Source organism: Hyaena hyaena, unplaced genomic scaffold (assembly GCF_003009895.1).
Source record: "Hyaena hyaena isolate Hyena2069 unplaced genomic scaffold, ASM300989v1 scaffold_471, whole genome shotgun sequence".
NCBI classification, from domain to species: domain Eukaryota; kingdom Metazoa; phylum Chordata; class Mammalia; order Carnivora; family Hyaenidae; genus Hyaena; species Hyaena hyaena.
Genome location: NW_024081102.1, coordinates 1,308,877 through 1,320,181, shown reverse-complemented (window position 1 = coordinate 1,320,181; position 11,305 = coordinate 1,308,877). Strand labels below are relative to the sequence as shown.

The window sequence follows — 11,305 nt, the reverse complement described above, 5'->3', positions numbered from 1 at the left end:
TGGAAGTGTTTGGAAATATCTGAGTTGTGAAAGGAAAGGTCATTGTAGGCCAGGGGGTGAGAGAACTGAATGGATTAAACACGTGGACACTGAGTGTCCGTGACGAGGAGTATGACCCATGAGCTGGACTCTTCTCTGGATGACAGGGAAGGGCATCTGGAAGCAGGAGAGGGTGGTGTAGGTGGGCAGCGCCAGCTACAAGCAGCTACGCACAGGAAGAGGGCTCTTTGCGGGAGGAAGAGGCAGAAATGGGCAGCAGAAACCAGGGAACTTCAGACTTTATACTCGGCCTGCTGAAGTGCAAACCGGGGCTTGCCCAGTTCGCCAGCACGGCAGATTCACAGAAGTCTCCTGGAGACAGTCCTTGTGCAGGTCAAGGCCAGGGCTCAGACTCACCCGGCCTCCCTCTCCCCTCTGGTCCCCAGAGACAGACTCTGCACACGGGCTTGCTGCTGATGTCGCTTTATTTGGGATAGGCTGGTACCAGGACATGGAGTGGACGGGTGGGCATGGGAGGAGGCGATCGGTGCCTCTGAGCCCGGTGAGCGCATGAGGGGGGATGGGCAGCCTCATCCAGCGGAGCCGGAGCCGTCAGTGCTTTGAGAAATCACCTCCTGGAGGACAGAAGAGGGGAAGATGCCCTGGCACAGAGGGAGTGGTCAGGCCGGGAAGGGGTGCAGCTAGAGGGGGGGGCAGTGGAGCAGGAAAGAAGACCTGCCTGGAAGAAGCCCAGAGAAAGGCGAGCTCTCGCCCTGCGCTCCGCGCCCCCCACCCCCACTCCGGCGCTGTGAGCGCCCCTGCACCTGTTTCTCTCTCACCTGCCACAGTGTGGTCCCGGGGACCTAACAAAAACAGGCACCTGGCAGGCGCTTCACACATGCGCTCCCACCAAGCCCCCCCAAGTCTGTGTGCCAGGCTGAGGTCACGGATCCTCAGCAAGGAAGGAAACAGATGAGCTGGGAGGAAGCAGCTGTGACCGACTCAAAACACTCAAGCTTGCGTTGGATCGAGGACGAAACCAACGAGCAAGCCAAGACCGGGAATGGAGGGGGTCGGAAGGGGTCATGAAGGAAGAATCCCGCGACGCCCTGAGCATCTGGAACCTGGACGCCTTTCGGAAGGCCCACCCCGGCCCCGCCCCTGCCGGGGGCCAGCCCCGGTCCCCAGCCCTCACACCCCGGTCCCGCCCCCGCCCCGCCCCCTCCGAGGGGGCCAGCTCAGATCCCCGGCCCTCCCACCCCGGCCCCAGCCCCGCCCACCCCGGCCCCAGCCCCGCCCCAGCCCCTGCCGGGGGCCAGCCCAGGTCCCCAGCCCTCACACCCCAGCTCCGGCCCCGCCCCCGCCCCGCCCCTGCCGGGAGGGCCAGCCCAGGTCCCCGGCCCGCCCACCCCGGCCCCGGCCACGCCCAGACCCACCCTGGCAAGCGCTGCACTGGCAGCTGCGGATGGCCGGCAGCACCACGGGCTCCTCGTGGCCGTCGGGACAGCGCAGGTGCAGGACCCTCACGGGGCTGTCGGGGTCCAGGCTGTAGCTGCAGCAGTCGCACTGGCTCTGCAGGTAAGGCTCCTGCGGGAGGGCGTGGCTGAGCTGGGGCGGGGTGGGCGGGGTTTGCCCAAACCACTTCCCTTCCTTCTTTTGGCCTTTCCCATCCGAGTCGGAGGCCGACACTCTTCGGCCAGCAGGGGAGCCGGGGAGGGGAGGGGTGTGTCGCCATCGAACTCCCGTTCCCCAAGAAGCCCTCCTTCACCACAAGCCCCAGCCGTCTGCACCAGCATTAAGAATGCTGTTAACTGCTCATCCCTGCACCCTGGCCGCAGGGGAGAGATACAGCCCCACCACCATGGGCCTTACCATCCCCTTGGACGACAGATCTAATACTTTCCGACGCTGCAAGTTGGGAAGCTCTAAACTACACAGTTCTGATCCTCAGTGCCAAGTGAGTTCTCACTCCAGACCCCTCTTGCTCTTCGATTATGTAGTAACTATATAAGTGTCACTGAACGTTCAATTTAACTTCTGTATAATTCCATTTTAATTTTATTTTGAAATGGGCAATATATTCAACAACACCAAGTTACAAAAGATTCAGCTTTTTAAAAACCCTTCTGGGATGAAGAGAACAGCATAGGGAATATAGTTAATAACATAATGACACTGAATGGCGACTACACTTGCTGCAGGGAGATCGCTATGTTGCGCACCTGAAGCTAATATAAACACTGTATGTCAACTATACTTCAATAAAAACAAACCTCCATCTGATTTCTATCCCACCATCACTCACTTTTCCTCCCAGAAAAAAAAATCTCTTAACTCCTTTCCTAGGTTTTAACAAATCCAAACATTATTTGGGAATAATCTGGGAATGCCAGGAGGTACAGGGAGCACCCAGGGGAGCAGAGAGTGGCCAAGGGTTGAGGACTAGGCAGGAAAGCACCTCTGTCTTCCAGGAATAGGAATGTCTAGGACAATGCTGTGTGCAGAAGGTCTGTCCCAAAGAGCTCTTCCTCGCTATATGACGGGCTGTGGTGCCAGAGCTTAGCTTTGTGCCCACAGCACGGGGTGGAGGCCTGGAGTAGGCTGGGAGCCCAAGCCCCGCGAAGGGTCACAGGGCCAAGCAGGAGGTGCAGGCCACCGCCTTGGTGAAAACTCGCCCTTGGCTCTGAGCTGTACCCCTTTGAGATCCACCAGGTCCCTCAGGTCCCCGGGGGTCTGCCCAGGTGCAGGGTCGCAGCAGCATCCCCTCGGGGGAGCAGGCTGACCCGACGCTCCTGGACCCGCACAGCAGCCCCCTTGCTCACCTCGGGCATGACGTTGATGCTGGATGGGCAGTGCCCACTGCAGTAGCTCACTTCCACCCGGTCCAGGTAGCAGGCGCCCTTGGTGAGGTTGCGCAGCTCCGTGAGATGCCGGCAGGAGGCTGCCTGCTCCTCTGTGGGAAGTAGGTGAGCGGAGGTGGGAGCTGGGCAGAGAGAAAGGGGCTCAGTGAGGGGACTCTGGGGAAAGGGGACATTGTGGACCTGAGGGGCACCTGAGGCCATTGGGACAGTGGTGTCCAGGCGCCATGATGCAGCACTGGGCATCGCCACTCTGCTCATCCCCATGGTAGGCGGCCCCGGGGAAGGCAGGCCTCCTAGGGTGGGCATGGGAGCAGTTTGGGAGAAGGGCCCAGAGCAGGGAGAGGCATGGCAGGCAGCACCCCAGGGCCCCCACATACCCGGAGGCTCTTGGCGGCAAGTGGGACAGCAGCTCCCCGGGTCGTGCACGCTCACCTGGCCCTGCAGAGGGAGTGGTCCCCAGCGCACTCAGCGGGATGACCCCAGGGCCCTGGCACTGCCTGCTCAAGGCCCTGAGAGCAGCCTCTGGGGAGGGACCCAGGAAGGAGGGCAGCAAGGCTGCAGGTGGGTACCTGGGCACAGGTGAGGAGGGGGCAGCGCTGGGTGCAGACACTCTTCCCACGGAGGCAGCGGCAGCTCTCGCAGGCCTCCTGCCATTCGGATCCAGGCTGGGGAGAGTGGGGGCGAGCCTCCTCTCCATCCCCACCTCCATCTCCTAGTTAGACTTGTCTGTGCTACCACCCCATCCCCACCGCTGTCTCAGGACAGTGGCCAGAGACCAAAGTCAGCGACAAGAGTCTCAGGAGGGAGGTGGGCTGACGGGGCCCAGAGACTGCCCCCGTGTGGTGGGCGATGGCTGATGGCCGAGCTGCCCGCTGCTGCAGGCCCTGGCGCAGGGGGAGGAGCCCGTGGAAGGGGTGGGGGGAGGGGGGAGGGCTGGGTGGCCCCGAGGGGCCATGGTGTCTCACCGGGTAGGGACGCCCGTGGTGCCAGCACTCGCAGTGCTCTGCGGGCACGCAGGGGCCCGCCTGGCTGCGGAAGTGTCCGTGCTGGCACACACAGCCCGGGGTCTGCCCCGCATCGCAGCTGCCCTGGGTGTCTGTGGCATTGGGCTCTCGGCATGTCCGCTCGCAGGGCCCCGGGGCCACCTGCTGCCACACTTCCCCCGAGGGGCACTCTGCCAGGGAAGAACCCCCACCCCCACCACTCAGGTCAGCCCTGGGTCCGGCCTCCATTCTCGCCCCTGCCACACCAGGCACCCCTAGAGCCCCTCTTCCCTTCCCAGTGCTGCCCACTCAGCCCCCGCAGCCTCTGGACTTCTAGGCCTCCAAACACGCCTGTCTGCTCTTATCCACCTTCCAAACACTAGCGGGGCCTAACTCAGTCTGGCCTTCTCCAGGCAGCCTCCCCTGACTGGTCCTGTCCACCGATTTCCGGTCCTGTGGGTGCAGCCTGCTGGCCAGACACTGAAACTGTCTCCTGTCCCTACCTGTCTTGGTGGGTGAGTCGGCCCTCAGCAGCCAGACTGGGGCTGCCCAGGGCTCAGCAGGCCTGTGTGTCCCTGAACCCACAGAGCCCAGTGTGCCAGAGCTGAGCACCTGTGAACCCTTAGCAGATGCCTGTTGACTCAGGGCACACACCCCCTGCCTGGGGACTCAGACAAGGGTCCTACTTTAGCTCACCGTCTCAGTCTTTGCTTCCTCATCTGCCGGGAAAGAGCCCTCCACTTCTGCATCGCTCACAGCCCCACACCCTGTGCTCAGAGGACCGCCCCCAACACCAGTGCGGACAGAGCAGGGAAGGGGCTTCTCGAGAGAGAGAGCATCGCCTAGGGCAGGCGGCGCCCTCCACCCTCACCCGGGGCCAGCCCCACCCTGGCTTTGGAAGGACCAGCAGAGGCCTGGACATCCACATCTCACCAGGACAGTCAGCGGCGGAGCAGTTGAACGCTCCATCTTGGCAGACACTGGGAAGACAGAAGCACGCGTTCAGATGCCTCCCATGCCCTCCTCCCCACCCCCATTCTCAGCAATGCTGCCCTCCACCCCACCCCCTGCCCCAGCCACCCCCTCCAGCCCCCCGCCCTGCCCTCACCAGCGTGTGCAGTTCCAGATGAGCTCAGTTCCTGGGGCCAGCTCCCGGGCCTGCTCCTCCAGGGTCAAGGTCAGGCCCCAGGGCAGAGAGATCTGGGTGCAGGGGCACGCCGCAGGGGGCACACATGTGCCGTTGTGCAGCAGCTGCGGCAGGGCAGCACAGTCTCAGTTACACTTGCACCACCACTTCTCTGCGCCCCTCACACCCTGCCCCCCACCCTCAGTCAGGGCCCTGAACGTACCTGCTCCCCGGGGCAGCCACAGCCAGGCCGGCAGGGCTCCTGCATACAGAGGGCACTAAGCTGCAGATGCGAGCAGAGGCGTGGGCACGAGGTGGCACAGGCACTGAGCACCTGGCCAGGCGGGCACTCTGGGGGACAGTGCACAGACGGTGAGTTGGGGTACCAGGGAGGGAACGGCCCCGCCACCTGCCCTGCCAAATGCCAGCTGAGCTCAGCAGCACCGGAGGGAAGGGAGGCACCCCCAACCCCCACCCCACATGCTCACCAAGGCAGGGCTGCAGATTACATTCCTGCCGCTGCTCTGTGTCCTGGGCCCGGCATGGCACCCCCACAGGACCCTCCTCACAGCTCCGATGTCGCTCCCTGGAGCCTCCACCACAGGGAACAGAGCAGCTGCTCCAGGTGGACCAAGGTCCAAGGACTGGGCACTCAGGGTGTGGGCACACCAGGGATCCGTTGGTACAGGTGCTGCAGACAGGGGACAAGGGCACAAGTCAAGGTGAACAAAGCCTTTGCCTGCCGGTAATGCCCACCACCCTGACCTGTCCCCAAGCCTCCCACCTAAAGTGCCCATCCCTGGCTCGGCCACCAGGGGGCAGCCATACCAGTTTTTGCAGTCCAGCTGTACCACCTCGGCTGGGGCCACCACCCATGAGGCATTGGGGCTGGGGAGGCCACAGCGGCAGGAGGAGATGGGCACGCAGTGCCCATCCTGCACCAGTTGGCCAGGGGGGCAGCGGCAGCCTGATGGGGGTGGGGAGGACACACGTAATGGAGCCTCTGGCAGCCAGATGGGGTCCAAGCCTCAGGCTCACACGGGAGCACCCTCCCCTACCCCGGCTCCCCAGTCTGCACTTGACCCGGTCTCCACGCTGTTTCCACTGCTGGAGCACAGGAAGGGGTCGCTCCGGCCCACCCTGTGTGGGCCCCACCCCAGGAACCCCCGAGGCTGCCTGAGAACATCCTCACAGATGAAGCCCATTTTGGGTAAGGCTCACTCTACGCAGGACCCCTACCCGGTTGCTGAAAGTGACCCAAGGATCCACTCTGCTGCCCTGTAACCCCTGACCCTGTAGCATGCCCCCGCCCGCAGGTCACATGCTGTCTGGAAGTAGGGGGCAGCGAGGCCCTGGTCTGAGCCCCCAGGGTTCCCAGACTGGGCTGTGGGTGTGGCCTGGCCACCTGGCCGGCACGGTCCCTGCAGACACTGCACGCGGTCCCAGAGGTCCACACAGCTTCTAGGGCACTGGTTGGCACAGTCAGGGGTGGGCACGGTGTCCTGGGCTTCGCAGCTCTCTCCTGAGGACCAGAAGGTAGGGGTCTGTGTTGGGGACCGACTTTTGGGCCCCCAGGACAGCACGCTGCCCTCCAGCGCACGCCTCCAGGAGCAGAGGCCACATCCCTGCCAGGTGCTTCCTCCTGGTGAGAGCCCTCAGCCCCGCCTCCAGATGCCAGCATGGAGGTTACCTGGGCAGGGCTCCACATTGCAGCTCTCAGTCTGAGCCCACGGGCCCCTGCAGCCTCCTCCAGGGGGGCCTCCTGCCTCCCTCCAGCGTAGCCGGAAACCTCCACTGCAGGACACCTGGCAGGGGCTCCAGGGCCCCCAAGGACCCCACTGGCACAAGTCTGGGGAGATAAACAGGAAGTTAGCACCCAGGGCCCACCTCCCCCTGCCGCTTCCTCCCACCCCAAGGCCTTGGGCTCCAGCCCTACAGACACTCTGTTAGGCCCTGAGCACCTTGAGACCCCTTCCTTCCCTTTTGGCGGCTGCGGGAGGCCCCACCCAGCACCAGATCCCCAAATCGCCCCCAATCCCGCAGGCCCTGGGAGCACGTAGGAGGTGTGGCAGGCCTGCTAAGGGCCTGGCTACCGAAATAAACCACCTGGCCCTGCCCTACCTGGCCCGGCACCCCGCCCTCCACTCTCACTTCAGGCTCCCTCCTGCCCGGTTGGTCTCTGGCCCCCTCCGTATTACCACGGCAGGCCCCAGGGTCCGGGCAGAGGCGTTGCTGGCTGAGGGGTGCAGTGCACAGGGCTGGGTCCCCAGCCCACGGCCTCCCTGTCTCCGGATCCAAACAGAGGCGATGGCGATGCTGCTCCGAAGCCAGCAAGGGGGCCATGGTCGGGGAGAGGCCAGCCGGACGCTGAGACTGGCGGTCCTCTAGGGCAGTCCTGGAGGCGGGGGCCAGCACGCCAGCGGGCAGGCAGGGCCCACAGGGTGACCACTCGGACCACCCGCTCAGAGGCAGAAGACCTAGGAAGGGCAGCGAGTGGGCACCCTTCCCAGTGACCCTCCCTGAGACCCCAAGCCCCAGTGGATGAGGAGCGAGGAGACCCAGTTATGACCAGGAAGGGCTGGAAACAGGAAAGGCTTCAGGACGTTGCTGGGGGGCCAGGGAGGGTCTGTCCTGGCCCTAGGTCCTGGGCAAACAGGGACAGTGGGTGTCTCCGGTCCAGCGTTACCTTGACAGCCCTGGCTGGTGCACTGCAGCTCCCCGCGCCGGCATTCGCTGTGGGAGCGGGGGATCAGGTCAGGGTAGGACTGGGGAGGCCAGACTCAGCCCAGAGTGGTGGTCGGGGGGCTCATGTAGGGGCGGCCTGAGCTCTGGGCTCATTTGGAGCAGCATGAGGTTGGGATTGGGCCGGGGCCTGGGCGATTTCCCTGTGAGGCTACCTCCCCCCCCACCATTCCCTGGCCCCAGCCCTCTGATGCTGCCTCCCCAGCCCCTTAACTCACCACTCTTTGCAGCCCAGCTGCAGGCGGTCCCCGGGAGCCAGAGTCACTCCAGCCCCGGCTTCTGTGATGTGCAGGCAGTTACACTGCTCTGGTGGAATGCAGCCCCCAGCCTGCTCCAGCAGCCCCTGCGCAGAAGGGGACACAGGGACAGAGCTGTGTGGTGGCCACCTCTGGATCCTAGCTCCAGCGCTGGGTCTGCTCACAGGCACACTGCTGAGCAAATGGATGGGCACACGGGCACAAGGCAGACAGTGAGGGGCTCTTACGGGGCCCCATGGGAGGGGTGTGACCACAGGCATCGTGGAGGGAAGGAAGCGCAGGAGTGCGGGGAGAGACCCCCTTCTCCCGGGGCATCTCCTCTGGCTGCACCCTTACCTCGGGGCAGTAGCAGCCAGGCTGGCAAGGCGGCAAGTCCTGGCAGAGCCGGTGGCTCAGGTGTGTGGCACAGAGCCCGGCACAGGGGGAGCCACAGGCCTGGAACTCAAAGGGAGGCGTGCAGCTGTCCTCTGTTGGGGAACAGAGGCCAGCAGGCTGGTGGGGGGCAGCCCAGAGACACCCTGCACCCCCCAAGCCTGGAGCACATAGTGCACAGTCCCATCAAGGCCCCTTGGGGCCTCCTTTTAAGAGTGGAAGCCTGGCCCCAGGCTGCCGGGAAGGACAGACCCATGCTGCCCCATCTGGCCCCCACTGGGCCCCCACGGGTGTCTCCAGGGTAGGCTCATGACGGTCGCGCCTTGGAGAACCGGGTAGCTGCATGGAGGAAGGGGCCTTCGGGGAGTGAGGGGGCCTGGCAGATGCTCCAGAGGATGGCAGATGGGAGCCAGGGGAGCAGAGCTGGAGGGGGGCCACGACGAGAGGCGGGCAAGACCTGGGGGCAGCTGCAGGTGGACAAAGGCTGCAGCTACCAAGTGGGGAGATCACGGCGGAGGCGGGAACAAGGAGGAGCAGCCGGGATGAGACTGTAGCTGAGGGTGAGGCTGGGGCGTAATGGGGCGGCTGAGATCCGGGGTCAGTGCAGGCAAGGGCGGCCGCGCTGAGTGCCTGGGGGCTCGCTCCAGGGCTCCGCTCTCTGGCTTCCTTCCCCGCCGGGGGCCTCACCAGAGCAGTTGCCGATGGGGCAAGGCCGGAAGTGGCCGTCCAGTCGTGTGCAGGGGGGCCCCGCCCCCGCCCCTCCGGGCGCCGCTCCCTGGTGCCGGTAACGCTGCTGGACCAGCACCCGACAGGAGCATCGCGTCCAGCTGCTCCAGCTGCTCCACACGCATTCCTCTAGGGACCAAGGTGGGGACGATGCCAGCCGGGCCCTTCCAGCCTCTCCCCTACCTCCTGGTCCCTCCCCTCCCCTCCCCTCCTCCAATCTCATCCCAGCCCCGGCCAACACCCTGCACAGGTAAAGGGCAAGAGGGAGCCAAGAATTCACGGCAAGTCCTAATTCACTGTGTCCCCTCTCCCCCCGCAGCGAGGGTCACTCCCAAAGGGCTCAGAGGAAAATGGTGGGAAGAGGAAAGAAATGAGACAAAATACCAGGGGACTAGAGCTGTATCTTGGGGGGACGATCTGGGGTTTGGGAAAACATGCCTCATCCCGTATCTCTCCTGTGTGCACTCACCCAGGCAGGGCCCCGGGTAGCAGGCCTGGGTGTCCTGGTGCAGGAAGGTGCCGTTGCAGGTGGGCTCAGCTCGGGCCAGAGGGCAGGGGCAGGACCCAGAGCGGGACGCCAGGCCGGGGCCGCAGCTGCGGGAACAGGGCCCCCAGGGGCCCCAGGAGCAGGCGTCCAGCTGCCCCAGGCAAGGCTGCCATCCACAGCGCTGGGTCTGGGTACCGGGGCCCAGGCAGGGGGCCCCGCTGTGGTGAGGGGCCGAGGCCACGCAGACCCGGGTGCGAACCTGGTTTCCACCTCCACAGGAGACGGGGCATGCAGACCAGGGGGACCATGGCGTCCAAGCCCCAGGTACTGTGGGAGGGCACGGGTGAGGTCAGAGGGGGTCCCGACCAGCCGTCGGGACTGGGGGTGGCACGGGGGTGGTGGCCGGAAGTAGGGGTGGGAGGGAAATGTGAGACACACAGCAAACAGGGGGGGCGAGGTGGGAGCGGGCGTAACCCCCGACCTGCGCACTCGATGTCTTCGCATATGATGCCCTCTGGGGTGCAGGAGCTGAGGGGAGGAGCTCCGAATCAGGAACGCTGCCATCCACCCACCCCCACCCCCGCCCCTGCCCCAGGCTTACCACTGCTGGCACTCGCCCTGCAGCCAGCTGTCCCCCAAGGTGTGGAGGCGGGCACCGTGTGGGCACAGGGGTGGGCATGGGGGCTGAGGGCAGGGCTGGCTCTGGGACTGCTCCTCCCGGCACTCTGGAGCCCACGAGCCAGACGTGGAGGACCTGCGTGGGGCCCGGGGCACGGACCGTGAGCGATGGCTCCGGGCCCTCCATCACTCTTCCACCTCCTGGCTGGACCCCAGGTGGGAAAGGCTGGGGTGGGCGCGGAGGTGGCTGAAGAAAGGCAAGGATGACCAGGGACAAAGGTGGGGCCAAGGCACAGAGTGGGGATGCGCCTGGGGGGCAGGATCCAGGAGCTCTGCATCGGAGAGGGGACGGCGTCCAGGCCCAGCCCCATACACACCGGAAACGGCTCTGCTGCCCTCCGGACCCACATGAGCGGCTGCAGGGGCTCCAGGCTGACCAGCGGCTCCAGGCACAGTGGGTCGGCGGTGGGCAGGGCTGAGCCGTGCAGGAGAGCCGCCCGGCCCGGCAGGTGCAGGTGCTGCAGGCCTCCCGGTGCTGGCTCCCTGGCGCCCAGCTGTGGCCCTGGGCGTCCGTACACTCACAGTGCGCGATGGGCACGCAGCCTCCGTCCTGCTCCAGGAAGCCTGCGGGGGGGCAGACCTCCAGAGCGGTGCGGGCACCCGGGGTCCCACCTGCCTTCCCACCAAGCCGCTGTGACGCGCGGATGGGCCAGGGCAGCACCCACCCTCGGAGCAGCGGCAGCCCGGCTGGCAGGCCTGGCCATCCTGACACACGACCCCCTCCTGGAGGTCTGAGCAGCGGCGGGGGCAGCGGTTGGCACAGCTGAGCATCTGCATGCCTGCTGGGCAGCCCTGCTCTGAGCAGATGGGGAGGGCCAGAGTCAAGCGGGTCCCGAGCACCAGCAGCCCTCGGCCTGCCTGCCTGAGAAGCGCTCTCCCCTCCGCGGAGCTGTACTCCCGTCCTTCTCCCCACCGTGCCCGTGGAAACATGGGGCCCTGGGGAGGCCCTGGGATTGGGACACTCTGAGTGACAGCGACTTCCTCTCACCTACCTGGGGGTTCCCGGCACCCGGCCTGCCACCCAATAAATGTTACTGAGCTGGACTAAATTTGTGCATCTAAAATGTCACCATGCTCACCTATGTGGCTCCTTC

The 11,305-nt window shown here is 65.2% G+C and overlaps 1 protein-coding gene across 1 annotated transcript in view; it reads right to left on the bottom strand.

The window, feature by feature from the left end:
* Positions 1-446: 446 nt before the first annotated feature.
* Positions 447-11,305, bottom strand: part of LOC120246410 (SCO-spondin-like) — a 53,416-nt gene continuing 42,557 nt past the window's right edge. Inside the window, exons 81-103 of the mRNA XM_039253906.1 lie at positions 10,877-11,008; positions 10,529-10,775; positions 10,135-10,287; positions 10,015-10,061; positions 9,516-9,860; positions 9,008-9,175; positions 8,285-8,415; positions 7,910-8,034; positions 7,636-7,682; positions 7,148-7,426; positions 6,640-6,798; positions 6,355-6,471; positions 5,778-5,916; positions 5,438-5,640; positions 5,173-5,300; positions 4,932-5,074; positions 4,757-4,803; positions 3,806-4,014; positions 3,410-3,505; positions 3,218-3,278; positions 2,802-2,932; positions 1,416-1,566; positions 447-614 (exon numbers count right to left, since the gene is read on the bottom strand). Coding sequence (XP_039109837.1) covers positions 592-614; positions 1,416-1,566; positions 2,802-2,932; positions 3,218-3,278; positions 3,410-3,505; positions 3,806-4,014; positions 4,757-4,803; positions 4,932-5,074; positions 5,173-5,300; positions 5,438-5,640; positions 5,778-5,916; positions 6,355-6,471; positions 6,640-6,798; positions 7,148-7,426; positions 7,636-7,682; positions 7,910-8,034; positions 8,285-8,415; positions 9,008-9,175; positions 9,516-9,860; positions 10,015-10,061; positions 10,135-10,287; positions 10,529-10,775; positions 10,877-11,008 — 3,281 coding nt within the window. The 3' untranslated portion in view covers positions 447-591. The remainder of the gene's footprint in view (positions 615-1,415; positions 1,567-2,801; positions 2,933-3,217; positions 3,279-3,409; positions 3,506-3,805; positions 4,015-4,756; positions 4,804-4,931; positions 5,075-5,172; positions 5,301-5,437; positions 5,641-5,777; positions 5,917-6,354; positions 6,472-6,639; positions 6,799-7,147; positions 7,427-7,635; positions 7,683-7,909; positions 8,035-8,284; positions 8,416-9,007; positions 9,176-9,515; positions 9,861-10,014; positions 10,062-10,134; positions 10,288-10,528; positions 10,776-10,876; positions 11,009-11,305) is intronic.